Below are 22,464 nucleotides of genomic sequence, written 5' to 3' on the forward strand. Positions count from 1 at the left end.
TTCTTCTCTTGCCCTGGCATTTCGTCATAATGTCACGTGTCACTGTGCTCAATTCCGACACTGAGTAATAACCTCCTAACATGACCCTGATGTTAGCGGCAGCAGAATGAATTAGAAATAAGATGAGCATCAAGGAAAACAAAAAGGAGCCTTAAAATACAAAGTAGACCCTCAACGTTCGACCAAAATATCATGCACATGCGTGAAACGTGAATTTCTTTTTCTGGAGGCCCTAAGCCATCACCGTGCTCTGTGCTCGCATCCAGCTCTGATGGCCATGGACGCCATCTCTGCTAAACACACACGTGACTGCGCCAATTTCAGAAAATGATTTTAATAGAAAAGTACAAGGTATGAACAAAAATAAATAATCTTTATCTCAATTCTAGCCCAGCAAATTGTACACTGCTTATAAAACTGATCTAAGCGGCAATTTCCCTCATTTCTTTTTTGCTTTTGAAATACTGAGACAGCATTTGAATGAAATCTTCTAAATTCAAATCGATACATTTTTTGCTTTTAAAAAAATACCAACCTTTAATCATTCTACATCCATTTTTTAAAGTTGGCTAACAAGATGATGTTTCACTAAAATATCCAATCATCAGGTTTAAGTGTAAAGTTTGTGCAAACAGGTAAATTAGTTTTAATTCCTACATTGCCAAATGTTTCCTGTATTAAAAACTCATTTCATCGTCTTATTTTCAAAACACGGCCTCTGGTTTTCCCCATTCCATAGAGAGAGGGGAGACTAAAAAATACTTTTTAAAAAAAATAAATATTTTAAAAGTATACTTTACAGTGATAATGCGGTATCTCCGACCTATGCCTTGGTGCATATTTGCATTACATATAGGCTTCAAGTTATAAGTACCTTTTTATCCATCTCTATTTATATTATGCTCCACTCAGTCTTTGGGGACTGTTTTTGCTAATGATCTCTTGGAGTCAGCCAGTACCAGTCTCTCATTTGGAGCCCTTATCCTGCTAGAGTGTCATATTTGATAATTCCAGTGGCTTGAATAACATTTTGCAAAAACAAATTGGAAACTGGTATTAGCAAAATTGTATGAGAAAAGGGTTTTGGGGAGGCTACTAAATCAGTCTCAGGAGGTCAGCGGCTTGAAGAACTGAACAGATAAACCGGACTAAAACTTAAAACAATCTTCCTATTCCTTGAGCCCATAATTACTATTTTGAACATGGCTCTGTTTGCCGCTGCATATATATAAATTTTTTGTTAATTTTCCTGTATTGGGAAGATCTTGAATGCACTCCAGGATGAGAAGGGAAAATATGCTGACGCTCCTAAATGAAGTATATGTTTTTGCAATAAAGAACACTGGTCAATATACAACTGAGGAAAAACTGAAACAGATGTGAGTCCTAGAACCACAAGCGTTTGAATTTGCCCAGAAATGCTATTTTAAACACTCTATATGTTGGTCTACTGTTTTTCTGTGGAATAATGCATTCTTGGCATCCTTAAAAGGTTTCAATATGTTACAAGGTTATCCGGAAAGAAAAAAGCAAAGGGCTAACGTATCAATCTGTGCGGCCAGATTTCGGTGTACATTTTCAGAAAGCACAAGAACTCATATTAATTGCACTTAACACAACGAACCTTTAGTTTCCAATGAGTTTCATTCTCTGCAGACTGAGGCTTGCTTTTCATAGAACTACTTTCAAAGGGGCATAGAGACAATCCGTCCATAGTAACTTCAAACAGATGCAGTGGTAAACACAAATACACTTTTGGACCAAAATACTGGTCATGGATAAAAGCGTGTGCCTTTTCAGTTCTTCTCCGAAATGTTACAACAGCAACACGCTCTAAAACAATTAAGTTACATGCATAATGCTAAAAGAATGTGAGCAATCCTATAACCAGCTTTAAGCCATCTGCTTGCTTGCTTTTTTTTTTTTTTTTTTGAGGAACACATATAGGAAAGAGAATTCCCCTTTTGTTCCGTTACATATAGAAATCTTTTGAAGCTCCCGAAGTTTGGTTTTGGTAAAACTCTCTACTCTTCTATTATTCTGACGTGTAGCCATTCTAAACTATCCCTCATGGTTTCTCAAAAAACCTTCACATGAAGTATCTGAAGGACAACTGAAACCACTTACCAATATACAAGTAATGTTTTATTTTATATTCTATCTTCCATTTGGCATAAGCCTTTCGATGTTTGTTTTTTAAAACCAGTGAAATTTACAAATCACGCAAGACAGAAATATGTACATTAAAAGTACAGAATAAAGGCCATAGAAGATATACATAATATCTGAATGACAAGTAGAATATCTTACATTAAATAGTTTCTTTTAAAAACTAGGATTGTTAAACTCAACTCTCTTCATAAACATGAATCACTAAAAAGGAACAAAATCTGGTTTAGCAAAAAAAAATTACTTCATGGTTTTTGTATAATAAAAACCAAAAAAGTGACATTTTAAACTAATTAGTGCTTTTCAATTTCAAGATCTTTTGCTTGCAATTCACTGCAACTGAGGGGACGAGAATATCTTCGTGCAATAAATTAAAGAGCCACAGGTGGCAGAGGTGATTATGAAGGCCACTGAGCCTAGGAGGGTTGCAGGAGATGAGTATCTTTCCAAACTTTTAAAAACAGCATAAGTCTGAGATAAGAACACATCTGATGGCACTTTTAGGAAAGAGGTGTCCTTTGCTTTAAAAAAAAAATTTTTTTTTTTTTTTAACTAGCTATGTTATGTCATGAGCTCGATTTTCCTTACGGACTCAAACAGGTACTACCAGATCTAAGAAGCACCGGTTTCCACTCTGCAAAATGAACCAAGGAAATGGAAACGTAGACAATGCTTCTGAGTTTTGAATGTCTCTTGGTTTCCATGTCTATAACAAACGAGTAATGCCCTTTCTGGAAAGTATACAGAAATAGAGGTTGGAGAGAAGGGGATGGTGCAGGGACGACAAAAGAAATCTTCAAACCAACATGCATTAGCAGTTAAGACCTTCCAGATTCCTCAGAAACAAGGCTGCTTTGTGATGCTCCAGGTGTGATCGATCGCTTCAGGGCTGCAGCCCAAGCTCAACTCGGAAACCTTCTGGAAAAATCCCAATTGGATTGCATTGAAGGATAACAATGCTCTAGAGGGACAAATAACCCCAGAGTAAACTATAAGTCACTGGCTGCACTGAGATATAACTATATTTATATTTATATATAGATGTGTGTGTGTATATATATGTTATGTACAAAAGACTTTTGAGATATCAGGCACCATTAAACCACACCCCCCTTATAAATGCAACTGTTCAAGTACACTAGGAACAGTCTTAGGGTACACCTGCAGTATAATAGGAAAAGCTGGAGTGGATAGTCTACACACAGGATCACAAGCGTGAAACGCTGCAACACCTCTGGGAACTCCATTAGCCATGTAATGTCATTAAAACATATAAAACTACTGCTCCTCAAAATAAAAGTTTTAGGGGGAAAAAATCCCCAAGTAGCAAACTGTTTCCCAAGTGGAGCTTGTAATGTTTCATTTCCTGTCCCACAATCAAAGGGGACCCAGTGGAGCTGCCTTTTGACCAGCATCACATCACAGCAGGGCCAGGAGGAATCAGAGAGGGCCTGGGGTCAAGCCCGAGGGCCAATTTCACTTTCTCCCCTTCACACAGGGTTTCTGCTCTGGTGCAGACCTGACCTGCAGGCAGTTACCTTGTTGTTTGGGCTGAGGATCTGTGAATGGAATTCATTTATTATTTTCATCATTATCATTTATTAACCAAGCATCCCTAAGAAAATTACAGTATATTTTTCTTTTTATATTCAATCCAACCTCCCTGCCTCTCTCCAAACAAAATGGCTGGTACCCAGAATCATTCAGGGATCCTTTTCCAATCTGACAACCTAATTCCTGTAACAGCATCAAATCAGTATCTCGATACAGGCATTTTTAAGGTGTTTTTTTTAACTCCCAAGGCTTTCCTCCCTGTTCCCCAAGTTTCAGTAGCTACCAGTACAGGACCCTCTGCAGATGGAACATTTGAGAAAAATAAGACAAATGATACATCTTTGAGGGATGTGAGATTCTCCCTGTTAACTTTTTAAATTACCATTTTGAAAATGTTTCAGGCTGGCAGCCCCTAGGGAAGGGGGTGGGTCTCATTTTGTGTTTGTTTCTCCAGACCCCTCCACTTTCCCCAGAGCATTTACAATTCATTTTGGTCACAGAAGCTGAATCGTGCAGAGAGCTGTACCACCCCCTTCCAGCTGGATGCTACCTGTCCTATATTTGACCCCATAGTTGAGAAAAAGAAAACATCTTTCCTTTCCCTTCTAGATGTGCACACAACTAAGGGTACATGTAAATCCCCCCTCATCCTATACCATCAAAAGAAGTCTTGTCTTACCTTTCCAAAGATGCACAAAATAAATATTTGTCTTGGTTCCCACCCCCCATTATTGCCAAATAATAATTATAATATTAATAATAAACCACAGAGTTCTTAGATGGGAACAGAAAAAAAATGGTTCCGGTTGCAATGATGGGGGGGAATAAAACAATATTAAAAGAGAAAAACCAGAATCACTGTACTTTCTATAAATAAGTGGGTCCTGGGGGCGGGGCTGGGTGACGGGCGGGCGGCGGGCGCCCGCTATTTGCACACGAACTGGTCCACGATCTCCGTGCACTTCTTGCACTTGACGTAGCAGCACCAGTGGAACTTGCAGTGGCAGCGCTCCGTCTGCACGGTCTTGAACTGGTCATAGCCGCGGCCGCAGCACATGAGCTCGCAGCCGTCCATGCCCTCCGACGTCTTGTTGCACAGGCGGCCCTGCGTACCCAGCGAGCCCGTGCTCTCGTTGCGCACGCAGTAGTCGGGGCTGGGGTCGATGTAGACCAGGTCCTGCGTGGTGGGCGAGTTGAAGCGGCTGTTGACCTGCACCAGCTTGCCCCGGCTGTTGAGCCGCATGGCCGCCGCGCTGTCGTACTTCTCCTTCAGGGCATCGCCCACCTTGCGGAAGTCGGCCAGCTGCAGCCAGCACGTCTTGAGGCTACACGAGCCCGACACCCCGTGGCACTTGCAGGCCACATCGGCCAGGTTGTACACCGTCTGTGGGGAGATGGGACAGTCAGTGTACCCACTCGCGGAGGAGCACGCTGGTGGAAGGTATGTTCCCAAAGCTCCTCTCACCCTTCCCCGTGGAGCCACGGTCCCCGGCTCTGCCAGGGCCCAGCCTAGTTCCTCCTCATCCTGAGCTACCAGAAGGCTGGTGTTGCCTTCTTTAAAAAGTCTACAAAATAAATAGGCTCTTAGCCCCTCATTAGTACACATCACCGTGAGCAACAACCAGCTTTTAAATGGGAACGGGAAAAGACCACTCCAGTTGCTTCTTTTTTTCCAGGAAAACGTTACAGCAACTAATAGGTCTTGAACGCTCATCCCAGAGATTATTCACAATTCCTCGCCTTCATTACCTGGATTAATCCCCTCAGGCAGCCTATGAGGGTAGTGCTAATATGCCCATTTCACAGAGGAAAAGTGAGGCCCATAGAGTTCTTACCCAGCCACTGGAAGGTAGGGGTGCCAGGATTTGAACCCAGGCAGTTGGGCTCCAAGCTCATGCTTGGTGACTTGCCCATGGGCACCCAGCTGCTAAGCAGGAGGGCGGGGAGGGGGGCCAGCCCAGGTGGGATCAGGGTTCAAATCTTAGTCACTGTTATTACTGCTGTGTGCCAGGCACTGTCATCAGAGCCTTATACTATTTATCTCATTGAATCCTCCCAAATAACATTATAATGGGTTAGATGATGGCACATGGCACAGAGAGGGTAAGTGGCCTGCACAGGCCACACAGCTAGAATGTGGGGAAACCAGGCCTGGATCTCAGGCAGTCTCACTCCTGTGTCCTGCACAATCCCTAACCGTTCCCCACACTGCCTAAGATAAGAGCAGGCACACCAGACCTAGGCGGATATGGTTTTATCCTAACTCTGCCCCTGAATTCAGGCAACTGGCTTCACCTCTCAGAGCCTCCTCTTTCTATCTGGGAAGGAGAACTATAATGGTATGAACCTTGCAATACTGTTAGAAGGACAGAGTGAGGGGATGCAACAAAAGTGTCTGGCATACAGGATGAAATCAGTGAATCTGCTCTTTCTCCAGGGTGATGAGCGCATGGCATCTGGGTGCTGGTCCTGGGCTCTCACTGGGTCACTGTGGCCTCCCAGTAGCAGCGCCCACTGGCCTTGGCCTCACAGCACTGTGCCCAGCAGTCTGGGAGGTGGTGGCTGCCTATTTATAGTTGCCACCGCCCACAGCCCCTGTGCCAGTCACCCTGCAGAATCGGAGTGGTGCTGGCAAGCTGCAGGGGGCCTGTCAGGAACCTGGAGGCTGGAGTGAGCTAGAAGGCTCCTTCCACCCAGAATAGCTCCCTTCATCCTAGAAGGATTCATAAGGGGCTTTTTTAAAAAGGGGGGGGCAAAATGTACTCCCTTGGCATAAAGAGTTTCAGGCACTCAGCTAATATGTGGAAGGGTTTTGCAAATGTATTTAACCTTTGCTCCCCTTTGAGGAAAATAAAAAGCTAATGCCCTGAGGTGATTCTAATAGGATTTCCTGGCACAGTGTCCAAATTTCCTCCTCCCTACCACCACTGTCCTGGAGAAAAACTGTCTTCTACGTAACTTCATCTGCCAGGATCCAAGGACAGTTCACTGCTCAAGTTATAAAACCTACAAAAAGAATTCACTCACTATTTAAAAATGTAGATGTTAAATGACATTCTAATATTAAAGGTGCTTTTCCAACTCTCCAAAACCCCCTCTTTCCACTTGGAAATCCCTTGACCTTCTCTCCTTGCTTGCTAAGCCCCTGATCATTTCTCTTCCCGAGAGAAATCAAAGAAATCCCCTCCATGGATGAAAGTACCAAATATGGGCACAATGGGGCCCAGAAGAGTCAAGCACATCTCTGTCCTGGAGGCACGTCTGGTCTGAGGCCCTGTATGCTCAGAGTAATGGGATGTGCCCCCTGTGAGGACAGGGGCAAGCTGTATGGGCTCCCACAGAGAGTGGGGCTGACATGGCCATTATGTGGCCTTGGTCAGCTGCAGTGGGGAGAGACAGCAATGGGAGGCTTGAGAAAGGAGAGGCCACACTCCCTCTGGGGCAATAATGTGACCCCTCAGGGCACCACAGGCAAAAATCTGCCGAGTTTAATCCTTCCCCAATACCTCCACATGCTTAAGTGAGAAGCTAGGTTAGCTGGAATTACCTAGATAATCTTTGACTTCTCTGTTCCCTACTTCATAATGTCTAACAATTATGATTTATCAAGCACTTACTAAAGGCAGACACTAAACTCAGCCCTTCTGACTGAACCATGTGAAACTCTTATTTTACTGGTCAGAGATAGTCAAGTGTTGGTAAAACTTCGTATGGATCCACCTCCTATATGATCCCAGTTAGTCCTCACATAACCCCAAGTGATAGTTCATGCCATGGCCATCCAACAGATGTGGAAATGTGGAAACTGAGGCTCATACACGGAAAGGAACAGAACAGATCTTAATCTAGATTTCTTTAATTCCAAAACCGATAGCCCTTTACTCCTGAGCTGTGATGCATGAGTTTAATAAAAAATGTGCCTGGGCTTGTATCTCAATCCATCAATTTTCCCCCATGGCCATGAAGTGGTTCTCTAGGGCCTCAGTTTCCCAAGCTTTACAAATGAGGGTGTGTGGTTAGAAGGTTCTAAGGCTCCTCCTAGTCCTCTATATTTTACTCTGTGATTATCTTCCCTTTTCCTCGCCCCAAAATACAGAAGAGTGAAATCTCTGACCAGAAAGTTCCTGGCACCTACCTTGGGTTCTGTGAAAAAATAATGACCCTGGTTTTCAATGCTGCCAAACTTAAGCAAAGTTTCACCCCTTCATTTTAAAGCAGCCATAAAGTGCCATGTGTTTAACCGCAGGAAAAAAAGGGTCTTTTTAACTATTGTGGAGAAGCTTCCCACCAGGGGAAGGAAAGAGTGGACCCAGAAGGCTGGTGAGGGCTTGCAAAGCTGGTCTCTCTGGGCACTTCTGAGTGGCTCTCTCTTCTATCCAGATCCACCCTCGATTGGCCTGATGGGCAGCCCTATAAAATTCCACACTCCTAAAAATGCTGTAGTTTTCCTAGAAAAGCTCTTTAAACAAAACAAAACCAAACCCTCAATCTGTCAGGCCTGCTATCTAATGCCATGAGGGGAGGCAAGAAGAAAGCAAGTGAGGGAAAAGCTTAAGTCCTGGAAGCTGAGCTGAGGACTTTCTCAACTGGGCACCTACCAGGAGAAAGAACTCCCTCTCCCAAATTTAAGCCCAACCACAAACATGTTTTGGGGAGGAGGGCGAACTTTATTCATTTTTATTTCTGAGCTGGGCTGGCCAATTGCACTGGGGACTAATTAAAAAGGCAGAGAAAGCTCTTTCTCAGGCAACTGCAGGAGCACCTTTGCTGGAGACCAGGGCAGGATGATTCACCTCCAGGAGGCCTTTCTGGGGCGTGCACCCCTCTCCAGAGAGGCCTAGGTGTAGGTGGGGCAGGAGGAAGGGAAGGAGACAGGGGAGCAGAGAGGGAGGGAAAGCGACCTGAGACAGAGCCAGAATCAGAAAAGGTGGGGGCCCGATGCCGAGGCTGTGGGGTAGGTACACCTGGAGGGCGGCGCTGGGGGGCGCCGAGGGCCGGAGACGGCCGCCGAGCCTGCGGACCCGAGCGGGCCGGGGCGGGCAGGGCGGGACTCACCCTGCGGCCGGCCTCGTTGTTGTGCAAGTTCATGAGGATGCGCGCGCTCTCGTACGAGCCCTTGGCGTGGATGCGCTCCCGCTCGCGCGCGTCCACGAACTCCTTGGCGAAACGGTAGCCGTAGTCGATGTTGTCCCCGCAGCCGCCCCACAGCCAGTCCCGCGGCAGGTCCTTGGGGCGCGCGGCGCGGCTGCAGCCGCAGGTGGACAGCTCGCCCTCGCGGCACGCGCGGCTCATGGCGTTCACCACCCCCGCGGCGCTCACCGCGTACGTGAAGGCCGTCTCGCGGCTGCCTGTGGGCGGGACGCGGGGGGTCACCGGGCGCCTGCCGGCTCTGAGGACACCCCCCCCCGGAGCCCCACCCCTTCCCTCCCACCCAGCGGCCCCGGGGCACCCACTGGGGTAGAGGGGGCCGGGGGCGCCCCCAGCCCTAACACACCCGGGGCCGGCCCCCACCCCCAGGGAAGGCCAGGAGAGCCGCCCCAACACGCGGCAGCAGCAAGTGACAGACCCCCGAGGTCTTTGCTGGGACACTGAAGAGCCAGCTGGGGCAGCGCTGGGTTGGTTTTTCCCTCCAGCCCCTGAAAATCCTGGAAACTTACTTCCCAAAATCACATGAAAGAAGTCATTGAGGGAGAACAGAATGTGGGGAGACTTCCTTACACTTATTTTAAGGTTTGGTGTCATTTTCATTTTCAGTTACCTCCGGCGGAAGCACAGAATTTGCTAGGCTTAGAGCCTCTGAAAGTCTTAGGCCCTGGGACCCAAAGGCCGTCCTCCTGGGGCCTGGCTTCCCCTGCTCCATCACGAAGCAGCATGGTGCCCGTCTCAGGACAAGGCTCTTGACATCCCCAAAGGACGTTTCTGAACCTGTTGTTCCTAGAGTATTACAGTGAAACTTGCCTCTTCTTAAATCCCAAGTCAATTGGCCTGGTACTTCGCCTTCAGGAAGATGGAGGTCTACTTTTAAAACAGCCTGCCTGCTGCCTTTTATGCTACTTCTGCAAACCCCCCTGCCCCCATAGCCTTTGCCTCAAAGTGTGACAATAAATTGCAAGAAGGAAGAAACCACAATCTGAGGGGAAAAGTCTTCCCTTTCTCAAAACCTATAAAGGCTACTTCCCTGTACCACTGACAGAGAAGTCCCATTTGTCAGGAGGCAAATGGAGGCAATCATAGACTACCTCAATTCCCACTTGTACATGGAGATGTTTCCATGTGTAACAAGAAGCCACTTAATAAAAATGTAGTGGTACCAGAGAGAGAGGGTTAACACCCGGCCCACTGAAGCTGGGCCTGAGGGGTATACTGGGGCGGGGGACGGGGGGGGGGGGGCCTCACTTTCTTCAACTATAAAATAAGGGCATTGAACTAGATGCCTAGGAGAAAAAAAGGCCGATTCTGGTGCTGAAATCCCTGTACCAGCATAAGTTTCTCCCACACTTGAAGAGCTTGCTAACCATCTTTTTTTTTGGGGGGGGGGGGGGGTGGTACAGCAGAAGAACAGATGACAACAGGGGATTCAGCCCCAACTAGAAGGGTCCGTCTGAGAAGGATGGCTAGGCCAATTCCAGGATCCAGCAGGCTGCCCTTTCTGGGACTTGAGCTCCACACTTCAATCCACAGATGTCTGTGATTCCTCCTTCCAGGAATGGCCAAGGTTCCTGGTTACCACAGACCTTCTCTCACACAATGTAAAAAGTGAATAATTTAAGGGGTGTGCTGGTGGTTGGCAGGAGGATCCAGAAAGTTCCTAAGGGGTGTTACATCTATCTAGCTCAAATGAGAGAGGCAGGACACATCAGGGAGTGGAGAGAAATGAGGTGAGCAGATAGTTTCTAGGGAGTTATTTGAGGATTAACACTGATAGTATAGAAGAAGTGGTGGCCCTGGATGGGAGACTTGTAGAGTAAGGCAGGAGCTAGAGGAAGATAGATCAACAGTCCTGTGGGGACGGATAAACATAAGGCACTGTCCTGGGCGTAGACAGTGCATAAAAGGACTTTTATACAAAACACAGTAATACTGCTTTTTTCATGGGTCTACCTTGAGCATTTCCTTTTTTCGCCCTGACACCCAAACCTGGTCGAAATCTCTTAAGCTTATTGGTCACTGAAGGGAAAAACGTCAGTTTGAAAAGTGCTCTTTGGCTGATAGCCTGTGGACACAGCCATCCCGGATGGAACACTGCTGGTTTAGTTCGGTTTCCCTCCCTGTGAAATCTACATCTCTTCGGACCTTCGCACCCCTTAAAAATGGAGCCTTTCTTATATATCTTTTCACAGTGTGGAGACAAAGAAGAGACAGAGACAAAAGCTGGAGGAAAGGGTAGCATGATGAAAAATGAGAAAGTTTCCAAAATGAAGAGTGGGCCCTTCACTGGCCAATTGTGTACATACAGTGCCTCCCAGGCAACTGGCACCCTAGAAAAATGAGTCAAAGAGGGATGGAAGTGGCAGCCTGAGTTTCTCAGACACTGGCCCCATCACAGGGTCAGATTCTCACGGACACGAATTGCTCTCCATGTCCCTGGTTGTACTAAATGCTCTGGAGTGGGTGCATGCATGCATACGCGCACACACACACACACACATACACACACACACACACACACACACACACACACACACACACTGCAGCATCAAAGGTATCTTAAACTTTCCCTTAGCTCCTTCTCTTCAAACAGACTCATAAATAGAAAAGTGAAAGCCAAGTAAATTTCCCACTGTTAGGGTTGGGTCCATGTTCCCCTTCCACAAAAATCTATTCTGGTTTCTCTTCCCTCCATCTCTTTTTTAAATAAATAGAAGAGAAGGCCCCAGCAGTGTTCTACCGAAAGCCCAGCAGCAGCTTCCTGCTATAAGATCCCGGGAACCTGGGGGGCTTTGGGCAAAGGAGGATGGGGTGTGCTCTCAGATGCCCAGGACATCAGCTAGCTTGATGGGAGGATCTAGCAGGGTGCCCTCGGAGGCTGCCAGGAGGTTCTACTCCCACCCACTTGCCACCAACCCAGATGGGAGTACCACACAACTGAGGACCAGACAGTGTATTTGCAAGGGACAATTAACTATAAGCCTTTGTACCAAAGGTTCTGCTTGTTCCCTGAGGAAGCAGACTCTTTGAATCTTGGACCACATTTTAAATAAATCTCCAGCAGAACTCAAATCCACTTAGCAAATGATAGCTTATTCTGAACATTTTGGCCCAACACAGGCTACATCGGAAGATGAGAAGAGGATCTTAAATCAAAGCCCTGTTCCAGTGACGACACAGAAAAACCATTCCAATTGCTGTTTTGCTTCCTGGTTACTATCAAAAATGTATGGCTTTTGCAAACTCACACACATGTGAAAAAGTGCTCCCAGAGTTTGAGAGGAAGGCAGTTTAGGGGGAATATATATAAGGCAAAGCTGACAACTTACCATTCTGATACAGCTAAAACAAACCAACACACAAACCAGTTGTGAGCTTACTCACAATATGACAATGCAGAAGAGAATCTCCACCACCCCAGTTAACTACAGAGGGCAGTCCACGTTCAGGGCAAACTCCTGTGTCCCTGCCGCTCAACTCCTAGATTCAGATTCCAGTATATACATTAGCACATTTTAATCATTAACAGGAAGGACAAAGCCCTATGAAACTGCAGGCTGAGAGCTGCAGACCACTTTGCCATTCATTTAGAGGAATGGCTTCCAGTCCCGTATTATTTTAGTATATGAAGTCGCTGGCCTCAAACATCCACTGACAACTCTTTTTTGTTCTCAATGAATGCACTTTTCAGGGTTTTTAAAAAAGCATTTTATCCATCCGTGACGGATATTAAGCCAACTTTTTTATCTTCAGTCAGTCTAAACAGTTAATTGCTCTGATAAATGGCTTCTTATTTTAGGAATCACCGCGGTCGTATTAATTATAAGGGCTTGTTTGCATAATACTAAATGGACCTAAAATATTCACACTAGAAAACACATACAGGATCACATCTGTCAGATAATATCCTATGCTAGTAAACCAAACCAGAGGCAAACTGAGTTTCCAAATTCTTTGCCTTTAGCCCCATTTTAATGCCGCCTCCTCCCTCCATGCAATACCAAGTTCAACGATACGTTTAACATAAAGAATCAGACTGTGAGCAATACATTTAAGACTTTTTTTAAGTTTCTAGCATGTGCTTTTATATCAGTTGCCAAAATCGCAACGTAAATTGGATCACTTCTAATTAAAATTCTTTCTGGGACTAAAAATAAAGCTTCTAACATATATATCTCTATAGCCTCAGGAAATATCTATATTAGGAAAATTAAAACCTTATTCACTTCCAACATAGCCAGCATTCGAAAGATGACAGTATTTAGTTTGATGCGTGGGCCATTTGAATTGTGGCTTAAGAGACTTCTAACCGTTAAAAGAGTTTTGAAGTTTAAAAGGATATAAATGACTCATCTTTCCTCACCTCCTTTTGAGAAACCAACATAAGCGTTCTGCTTCTCTTCCAAACAGAAGGCGTTTTAGAAAAAAAAAAAATGCAGGGTTCAGAAAAATGAAGGTGTCTCTGATGCTTCCCTTCTGATTTGGCTAAAGGAGTGAGCGCCCCCAAACTTATTATCATCAAGGTGTGGGAACCAGCATTAAGGCCCGCAGTAGTGACCAACACTCCCCCGCCCTCATCCTGCTGGAAAATTCCCTCCTTAGCAAGCTCCCAAGTGCGCAGGGAAGCCCTTCTGCAGGAGAAGGCTTGATCTCTATTTAAACGTCTGTTACGCAGTGTCCTACCTATCTGCATGACCCGGCCAAACACAGAGGTGTTATCCACGGTGCTGCAGTTCCACCGCCGATGCCGGAATTGATACTGGCACTCCTTGATGCCCGTCTTCGCGCCTTCTCCTATGTACTGCATGTGGTCTTGGTACAAGTGGCACAGTTTCTTCTGTCCTTGAGAAAGTCCTGCCAGCTGGCTGCAGAGAGGCTGCGCTCCTATGATATATACTTCTGACATCTGAACGGGGTTATTCATACCTAGCGACCTAGAAAGGGTGGGGGGGAGATGTGCATTCAAGATTTACGTGAACTCTCGACGTAGGCCCCCTGAACGCATGTCAGCGAGACAGAGTTTTCAGCACACAGATGCTTTTTCTCTCCGGCTTGTCCTCATGACAAAGTAGAAGGGCTTCATAAAACTCCTCTGTTCAAACTGCGCTCAGAAAACGGAGGTATTGTGTCGTCCCCACCCCGCCATCTGGCTCCTCAGTCAGGTTTTCACTCCGTTCTTTGCCCTCCTTGCCATCTACCTGAACCCATGTTTCCGAAATGCGCTCAGAAAAGGAGGAGATGGTTTGGGGGACGGGCCTCTGACATTAGAGAAAGTGACTCACTTTGCCCCACAAATTGGACGGATCTGCCTTGAAAGCGTATGTATGCCCAAAGTAGACACAATGAGACGCGGGGTGGAGGAGATAGCAGCTCCTTCTGACTGACGGAAGAACAGGGACCCAAGTAGAGAGACTGAAGAAAATTCACCATGTTCTGGACATTTTAAAAGGGCCCCTTATGTGATTGTGAAAGACCCAAGACAGGGTATCCAGTGAATACAAGTCATGTTTGACAGTCAGAAAAAACGCTGTTCATTTACAGGGAAAAAAATATCCAGAACGCCGTCAAAAATAATCCTCTGGATATACTGCAGTCTATCTACAAGGCCCCTAACCAGAGAGAAAGGCTCACTTAGGGACGTTTGACTACTTCATGTTCACCTCCTTTTGATCAAATTTCAAGCCCCAATACTTCCCCAATTGGAGTGTAGCTGTCTTCCTAGAACACCCTGCCTACCTCAGACCCTGAAGGTTAATAACCTCAAGTGACAAAAAATAAAAGCTGGAACTCACTTTTACTACCTAGAGGTGGCAAAAGTAAATTTTATAGATAGGCTTACAATTATTAGAGAAGTGAATTTCGGTCCCCTTTTATTACATGATGTACTACAAGCAGACATCTGAACAAGGGCCTCATAGAAAAAGGTGTAGATTTATAGGGTCCCATTCCCTCCGGAGCTAAAGATTAAGCTTGACGATATTAACAAGTTAAAAGAAAATTCTGATTTCCAGATATATAAACAAAATACATTATACACGCATATACCAGATAAAGGCACTCAAACTCACAATTCAGCTTTAAATACTGTAGCATCATACCCACGAATCTTCAAAAAAAATAAAATAAAACAAAGAATATGTACTTAGAAGGAACTTACCACCAAGAATTGGCTTCTATTACAACCTGGGCGAAGGAGAAAAATATGGCCAAAGCCATTAGGAAGAACTTGGAAGACATTGCACTTCCAGCCGTCCCCAAAGCAACTCCTGGGCTTAATATTCCAATCGACTTCTGGAGAGGGAAGAAAGGAGCAGATGTTTATTGCCTCTCAGATAATTTTCAAGCATACAAGTTTAAACAACGGAAGCATCCGGGGTCTCTTAAGTTTACTGTTGATTGACTGCGCTTCTCCTCCGTGAGTTTTTTGATGGCAAGATATAGGCAGTTTCTTTTTCCAAATTAATCCACCCACGCAACCTCACCAGGAAATCTGATTTCGCTGGGATCCTGCGCGCGGGGCACGCCAGCGATTACAAACATGTCTCAATGCTGTTGAGTCAAAGCCCCGGTGCCAAGCGCTGCCTCTTTCCTGCTTGTTCGCTTCCCGCACCCCCTCGCTCCCCTCTAGTCCGCGCTGTGCTGGGTCCCTCCTCGGGAATTCACTCGGGAACCCGCAGCCACCCTCGTCCGCTCCCAGACCTGGGCCGAGCAACAAGTGGAGCCGGAATTAATTCCATGGGCGAGAGGAGCGCGAAGGCGAGTGGAGCACGCCGCCGGCGGCTGCGGAGGAGGCGGGGTGGCCGGCGCGGGGGTGGGGGGTGGGGGTGGGGGCAGGACGCGGGAGGGAAGGGCAGGGGGTGGGGGGCGAGGCCCCGGGGAGCGGCGTCCGCGAGAGTGCCCAGCTGGGAAATGCAGCTCGGAATTAACAGCGTATGTTTCCTAATCAGTTTACAGGCCGCTTTGGGGTAAGCCACTTCCAGAGGGGGAAGGGCAGCCTGGGTTTCTTTAGGACAGTTCAACCAGATTGTAGTGGGGAGGAGATGGGGGGCACTGGGGATAACGGGGAGAGAGCTCTGCTCTCTCAACCAAGGAAACCGGAAAAACAGTGCTCCTTCCCCTGCCTGCAGCCTCCTTCTACAACTCAAGTGTACCCCCGAGAAGGGGACAAGGGATAGTACCCCTGAGGGAAGAAGGGGGTCCGGGTCCCTCTGTCCTGGGAGAGGATCCCTTCCCTGCCCTCCCACAAATTCTGATTTTTCATTTCACTCTCCTTCCCGCCCCCCTTCTGTCCCCACTCCTGACAGCTGCCACGGAGAAAGAGGAAAGGACGCCAAGGGGGACTCCAGTTTCCTTTGGTCTTGGTCTGGGGTTGTCGGCCACTTCGCCATCGCGGCCCTGTGAGCCTGGCCTTAGAACACCTCCACCCCACCCTCCAGCCCGATTCAGACTCGGTTCGGTAAGTCCCGAACGGTGAGAGTGCAGGGTGAGGCCACAGCCGGCGCGAGTGAACCCTCGGCGGGGCCAGAGATGCGCTGGCTCCCGCGCCGCGGCGGAGCCCCTGGATTCCAGGGAGCAGAGGGCTCCGGCGGCGAAGGTTCCCGTCGTGAAGAATTTCGCGGGCAGGGGGCGGCCTTGGAAGCTTTCGCGGCCGTTCCTCCCCACTGGTGACTTCTCCACCTGTAGGCGGCGGGGGCGCGAGACAGTGGCGCGTGCGGGTGGGAGGAGCGGCTTTCCAAAATTCCCTTTTACGTTTCTGATAAGTGTAACCGGGCTGCGCTGCACCACCCGCAGCCCCCGAAGGAGCCCCTTCCTCGGGAAAGCAAAGGTGAGCCTCCTCAAGGCGGCCGAAGGGCCTGGAACGTGAGCCGTCAAAGGGACAGAGAGGATCTAGGCAGCCATGGAAAAGCGAAGGGGGCCCAGGAGCGTGCCAAGGTTTTTCTATGCCCGCCGTCCCTTTGACCAGGACAGCTCGCGGCTTCTCCAGGAGGAAATGCTTATGTGGTCCCCGGTGCCCACTAACGGGGGCTCTGAGCCCTTGACCCACTCATTCTCCAAACGCCGCAAAGCTAGGGGCGCATCCCGGAGAATAGAAACCTGGGGTTTCCCCAGCCTAGGAGAGAGAAGGCTCGGTCTTCCTCCCCACCCCCGCCCGAAGTGTCAAGTTTCCTCCAGGGGAGGGGGTGGGCTGCGAGGTCTAACTTCGCGCGCGGCCCAGGCTGCAAAATCGCCTCTCCCCCTCCGCGGCCAAGGCCGCGCGCGCACACACACTCACAACACACCCATGCACATTCACACACTCAAACGCGTTCATAGACACACACGCACCGACGTGCTTCCGAGACGCCTGCGGAGATGGCTGCTGGCCGCGCGCACTTTCCGAGCTTCCCGACGGGCGGGGCGCGCGGGGCGGGGCACAGGCAGCAGAGAAATTGATAACAGATTCGGCGGATTACAGCGGATCTCTTTGTTAGAGGCGAAGCCACACAAACCGAACCGACTTTGGGCCCGATGACCCCGGGGAGAGTCCGCCCGTTCCTAACTGGGAGTGGGTCAGTGGGTCTCCGAGACTCGGGTCTCCCCAGCTCCAGACTGGGGGCAGGCCAGAGGTGTCCCAAAGGGGATCCGGCAGGAGAGCCCTGCGAGTCGCGTCTCCACTTAACCCCGCGTGCTTGCCCGGAAACAGCTTGGCCCTCTTCCCGCTCCAGCCTCCGTGCAACCCCCAAAAAGGCCCCACAAGTTTGAAGGACTGAAAGAACCCACAGCGAACTCACTAATAAATACATCGACTCTGTAGGGTAAACACCCCTGCCTGTTTACCAAGAGATCTGATCCGAAAAGACAGTACGAAATGAGACCTCTCCGGAGACTGTCACGCCGGGGGTAAAACAAAAGTTCTAGGCGGAGGCTGAGTTTACTAAAGAACCGGCTAAATGCTTTCGAACACTTTCAGGGCCATGAGAAGCCCACTTATGTAAGGATCCTCAGAATCCGTTCCTAGCATGCGATGGGGAGGAGGATTGAGGGCACTTGAGAGGTTCTAGCGCAGGGGAGGGCTGAGGTGGGGGTAGGGCATTCGTGAGCCCCAGTTTCCAAAGCCAGAGCAGCTCAACGTAGTGATGCTTATTCTGTCTTTCCAAAGCCTCCGCATTGGATTGAAAGTGTTCCTAAACCTTTATTATCCACTGGGGTGCAGGCTGGGGGTGATGAGGGATGGGAGAGAGGAAATCATCACTCCGGTTAGAGGCGGTTGCCCAGCCACAGAGAGCGTCCGAGAGGGCGCCCAGCACCCAAGTCCTCAGCCCTGCGGCCCCTAAAGAGAAATTCCGCAAAGGCAGGAAGAAGATTCTCGAACCTAACCCACGGGCGCTACTTCATTCGGTCTGGGCATCCCCTTCCACTAGGTTTTTTAAGTCCAGGGTCCCCCAAGTCTGGGAGAATGGAAATGAAGGGGGAGACCAGCTAGGAGTCAGAAATGAGTTTGACCTGGGCTCGCGGTGGCTAAAAAGATAGGAAACTTCAAGAATCCTTGCTCTTGGTAGGAAATAAACTTTGTTTTCCCCACTGTGATCTCTCCCTAAAGGAGAGAAACGGAAAACGGCGGGAGATAAAAGGCTGCACCACAAAGTTGCGACGTCCTGCCCCAGGAAGTGCCAAGAGAGAAGCGGGAGTGGACGGGGATGAGCCTGGTGAGGCCCACAGGAGGTCCGCTTTGGGGGAACGTACAAGGATGTAGGGCTCCCCTAAGCCTCTAGCCTGGGCTCGGGGGGACCGAGGCCACCCCTCACCGTCTTGTTGTGTCCACAGCGCTGCATTTGTGTTGTGTGTTTTGGGGGGGGCGGTGTGGGGAAGCCCGAGAGAGAAGGTGGAGGGAGCTCCTGGCGACCAAATCAGTGCAAGGACTGCCCCGGATCAGGACTGAACAGCAAGTACGAGAACAAGGAGTCTCCAAAGGAAGAGCGGTGGCCAAGACCGGTTCTGTTCTCTGTCTCCCCACTTCCATCCCAGGACAAGTCTCTTCAGACTTCAAGACTTTCTCTCTCTTCTCTCTCTCCTCTCTCTCTTTCTCTCTCTCTCTCTCACATCACTCACACCTCACACCGGTTAACCTCCAAGCACAGGCTCTCAACTTTATCAGAGGAAGAGCAGAGTGAAGGAGAAATAAAATTAAAGATCAGTTCAACCCCCACACTGCAGAGGCAGTTTCAACTCCACTTTTTAATAGACGAAGAAATTGAAGCCGAGAAGGAGAAAGCAACACTTGGCTCCCGCGGACAGCCCCGGTGAGAGCGCCAAGGCCCTACCCTAGGCCTCCTAGGGCGACGCTCCTGTTCCTACGCCCTGGGGAGGAGGTAAACCCTTCCTGCTTTCCCCCCGAAGCCCCGTTTGCTGGATCGGACCCCTGGCTCCTTCCGTACTGCGGCGACCACGCAGAGCAGCTTGTCCTCTGGGGGCCTCTGAGGGGCCCTCGCGAGAGAGGAGGACCTGGTGGTCGGGAAGGCCGACCCGAGCCAGAGGTGGGAGGGAGAGAAGAGCAGCTGACTGCCCACCCCAAGGAACAGACTCCCAGGCGTCCTACCTCAAGGCGGCCAACAGGGGGCAGCCGGCACCGCACTGCGAGGATGAAAAGGCAGCGGGAAGAGCTGAGCTCCGTGCGCACGGTGCTAACCCCTTATGCACCGGGGCGCTCTGGTGAGGAAACGGAAAGGCCAGGGACTCTCGGGCCAGTCCTCCTGGGGAAGGTCCTCCTTTGTGGGGCCCGGCGGGATTAAGGCTAGCTAGTAAGCCCAAGACTTGAGAACAACCGATCCTTTACTCCCCTCGCCCCCCACACGCAGGGCACAGATCTACACACTCGGACACAACTTCCACGGCGTCTCCACAGCTTGCGCGCTTTCGACATTGCCCCCTCGAAACTTCCCTGGCAGAGACTGTCTGGAAACGAAATCTCCCTATCAGGCTGGAGCAGCAGTGAATCTTGGCGGGAGGGCAGGGGCTGGGGAGATGCGATCCCACCCCTGGCTCCAAGTGACTTCCAAACAGCGGGGTTGTCCATTTAAAAACGGGAGAGGAGAAGGGACCCCGATGCCAAACTGGACTTGGAAAGTAAAACAAGGCCCCGAGGTCTCCAGATTTGGGGTTCTTTTTAAAACTTTTTTTGGGGGGAGGAGGACGAGCGGGAATTTGTTTGCTTTAGGAAACATCTTAATTCTAACTCCAACCTTATTTTCTAGAAAAGCAAAATGGGAGAGGATCAAGAAAAGTGGAAATAAGGAGCGAAGCTTGGAGAACAGACAGAGGAGAAGTTGTTTGGAAAATAACAAGTTATATTGCAGGAAGAAATGTTAACTTTTCGCAAAAGTGAACTCCCGGTGACCCTCGCAGTGTGTGACTCGGCTTTAACATACAACTGACAATTAAAACAAACAAGAGTTCACAAACTGCCCCCCTCCCGCTCTCCCAAAGCGGAGGCCCAAATGTTTCCAAAGGACAGGGCAGATTCCGCGCAGGGGGCCGGGGCGCGCTCTCCCAGCGGACGGGATTAGAGCCACTACTGCCAACACTCCCCGCCCCCATCACCGCGGCAAAGTGCCGGGGCTCACCCAGTGGCGGCTAATAATGCTAATAACGCAACCCGGCTCCCGCGCCGGGGTGCGCGCTGGCCCCCCACAAGGCACTCTTAAAGGCACACGGGCCTGCAGCGCTGGGATTCCCTGGCCGGGACGAGCCTGCAGCAACCTGGCCTCCCGCAGCAGAGGGCGAGGGAAGAGGGGGCGGTGCACTGCTCTGGGGTGTCGGCTCCTAGTCCTGCTGCCGGGTCTCCCAACCAAGGAGTCCTCCTCCCCTTTCTGAGCCCCGGCCACACACCCTCTTGGTGCCGGCGCAGTGGGCGCTTCGTAAATATTTGTTGAATTGAATCATTATCCTGTTGCTGAAATATACATAGAAAATTACACTGGTGTTTCTCAGGGCAAAAAGAGTTTTCGGTGAACCGCTCTCAGTTCTAATGCCCTGGGTCATCCTCACTTTTTCTCCAAAGTCTAAAAGGTTTGCAGAACTTTTTGTGAGACGGGAAGTCTCCCGGGAGACAGAGGCAGTGCGCGAAGGGGGGCGGGTGGGCGAAGGGGTAGGGGTCCCTGCCAGCTACGCAGGAGTTCCAGCTTCTGGAGGCAGTAGAAGAAATGGAGGGATAGGAAGAGGTGTGTGTGTCGGGGGGGGGGGGGGCGGGTGGTCATTTAGCTTCCAAAAGAAAAAAAGTAAAGAAAAAAAAAAGTGGCGAGTGTCGGCAGCGCACAGAACACCTACCTTCATGGCGAGGGGGAGGGGACGCGGCCGCCGGGAGGAAGTCGCCACCAGAGCGAGGGCAGCCGAGGAATCCGAGCGGAGCGGCCGGGTTAAGCCTGGGGGGACGATCCGGCGCAGAGCTTCGGGCTCCTCCTGGGCGCGTCCGGAAGGCGCAGGAAATCGGTGGCGAAGCGGTCACTGGCGCCCGAGTCCGAGGGCCCGAGCCGGAGCAGCACCGGGATGCGCCCGGGAACCGAGGGGGCGCCGAAGCCCGCCAGCCGGCAGCAACAGCAAAGCCGGGCCGGCGCGCAACAAGGGAGCCGCGGGTCCGGCGAGGGCGTGCAGGCGACTGTTCCGCGGCGAGGCGCTCCCTCTCCAACGTCCATCAGCGACGGCGGTAATTAGGGCTTTCCAACCCCAAATGTGGGCGTGATTGTGCAAAAGACTTTACAACAAATAATAAAAAAAAAAAATTCTTCACAAGAGGGTGAAAAAAAATGCCCCACTACTCAACTCTGGCCCGGGGCGGGGGCGGGGGCGATCCGCGCGCCCAGGTGCCCCCAGTTCATTCACACCACGGATTCTGCAAACTCCCGGCGGCTCACGCCTCCTGATCTCCAGCTCCCTCCTCTCCAAGTCTGTGGCCGAAACGTCTGCTTCCAGGCGCTGATCCTGCGGCCGCGAGTGAGTGTGTGGACGTCTGTGTACACACACACACACAGACACAGACACACACACACCCACCCACCCCCACCCACCCCCCCCACACACACACTGAAGCTTTGGGGCCACAGAACAATCAGGCGCGCATGGCTTTTTCTCCGGGAGATGCCGCTGAAAATGCACAAGTCGCCATCCGGACTACAAGAGTCAGCACCAACTTTTGTCCTTTCATTTTAGGGTTTGGCAAAAAGGGGGCGCAAATTGGGTAAAAGTTGTCCCTCGAACGCTCTGTGCAGCAGTTTCGGGGGCGATGGGCGATTGCCCCAGGGGAGACACTGGTTCCCCCCCTCCCCACTCCCTTCTTTCTCTCTTCGGGTTAATCCCCGTCTTTTCCCCGCCTTCCCTAGGCAAAGGGCGAAGAGGGGCGAGGGCACCGCGGGCGTGGGGCTGGGGAGGGGCGAGGGCCAGGGACTCCGCGGCGGCTGTTCAGCTCCGGCGGTCCATGGCCGGCGCGGCTGCCCACCTCCTCGTTTGGCGCCGGGGCCCGAGGGGCGGGCGAGCAAGCAGGCGGGCGGCGGGCGGCGGGCGGTCGGGGGCACGGCGCGGCGGTGGCGGAGGCGGCGGGAGGAGCTCGCTCGGCGGCGGCCG

The 22,464-nt window shown here is 50.1% G+C and overlaps 1 protein-coding gene and 1 long non-coding RNA gene across 3 annotated transcripts; one reads left to right on the forward strand and one right to left on the reverse strand.

The window, feature by feature from the left end:
- Nucleotides 1-315: 315 nt before the first annotated feature.
- WNT5A (Wnt family member 5A) lies at nt 316-21,879 on the reverse strand. Of its 2 annotated transcripts, none has more exons than XM_027586985.2 (5): nt 21,175-21,879; nt 15,029-15,162; nt 13,555-13,805; nt 8,779-9,071; nt 316-5,107 (listed from the first exon to the last, which is right to left on the reverse strand). In XM_027586985.2, the coding sequence occupies exons 1-5, from the start codon at nt 21,178-21,180 to the stop codon at nt 4,649-4,651; spliced, it is 1,143 nt and encodes a 380-aa protein (XP_027442786.1). In that variant the 5' UTR covers nt 21,181-21,879; the 3' UTR covers nt 316-4,648. The 2 variants fall into 2 exon arrangements, with proteins under 2 accessions (XP_027442786.1, XP_027442787.1); XM_027586986.2 differs by lacking the exon at nt 21,175-21,879 and adding an exon at nt 15,571-15,621.
- Nucleotides 15,741-20,959, forward strand: LOC113918501. The gene is made up of 3 exons (XR_003518587.2): nt 15,741-16,327; nt 18,452-18,557; nt 20,103-20,959. It is a non-coding gene; the product is annotated as an uncharacterized LOC113918501 (long non-coding RNA).
- Nucleotides 21,880-22,464: the final 585 nt, after the last annotated feature.

Source organism: Zalophus californianus, chromosome 1 (assembly GCF_009762305.2).
Source record: "Zalophus californianus isolate mZalCal1 chromosome 1, mZalCal1.pri.v2, whole genome shotgun sequence".
Lineage (NCBI taxonomy): Eukaryota > Metazoa > Chordata > Mammalia > Carnivora > Otariidae > Zalophus > Zalophus californianus.

Excerpts from the sequence above, each read along its gene's own strand:
- WNT5A (XM_027586985.2), bottom strand. Across the intron at positions 13,806-15,028 it reads ATAGAAGCCAATTCTTGGTG|GTCGCTAGGTATGAATAACC; the intron begins GTAAGTTCCTTC and ends CACCCTTTCTAG. Across the intron at positions 5,108-8,778 it reads ACAACGAGGCCGGCCGCAGG|ACGGTGTACAACCTGGCCGA; the intron begins GTGAGTCCCGCC and ends ATCTCCCCACAG.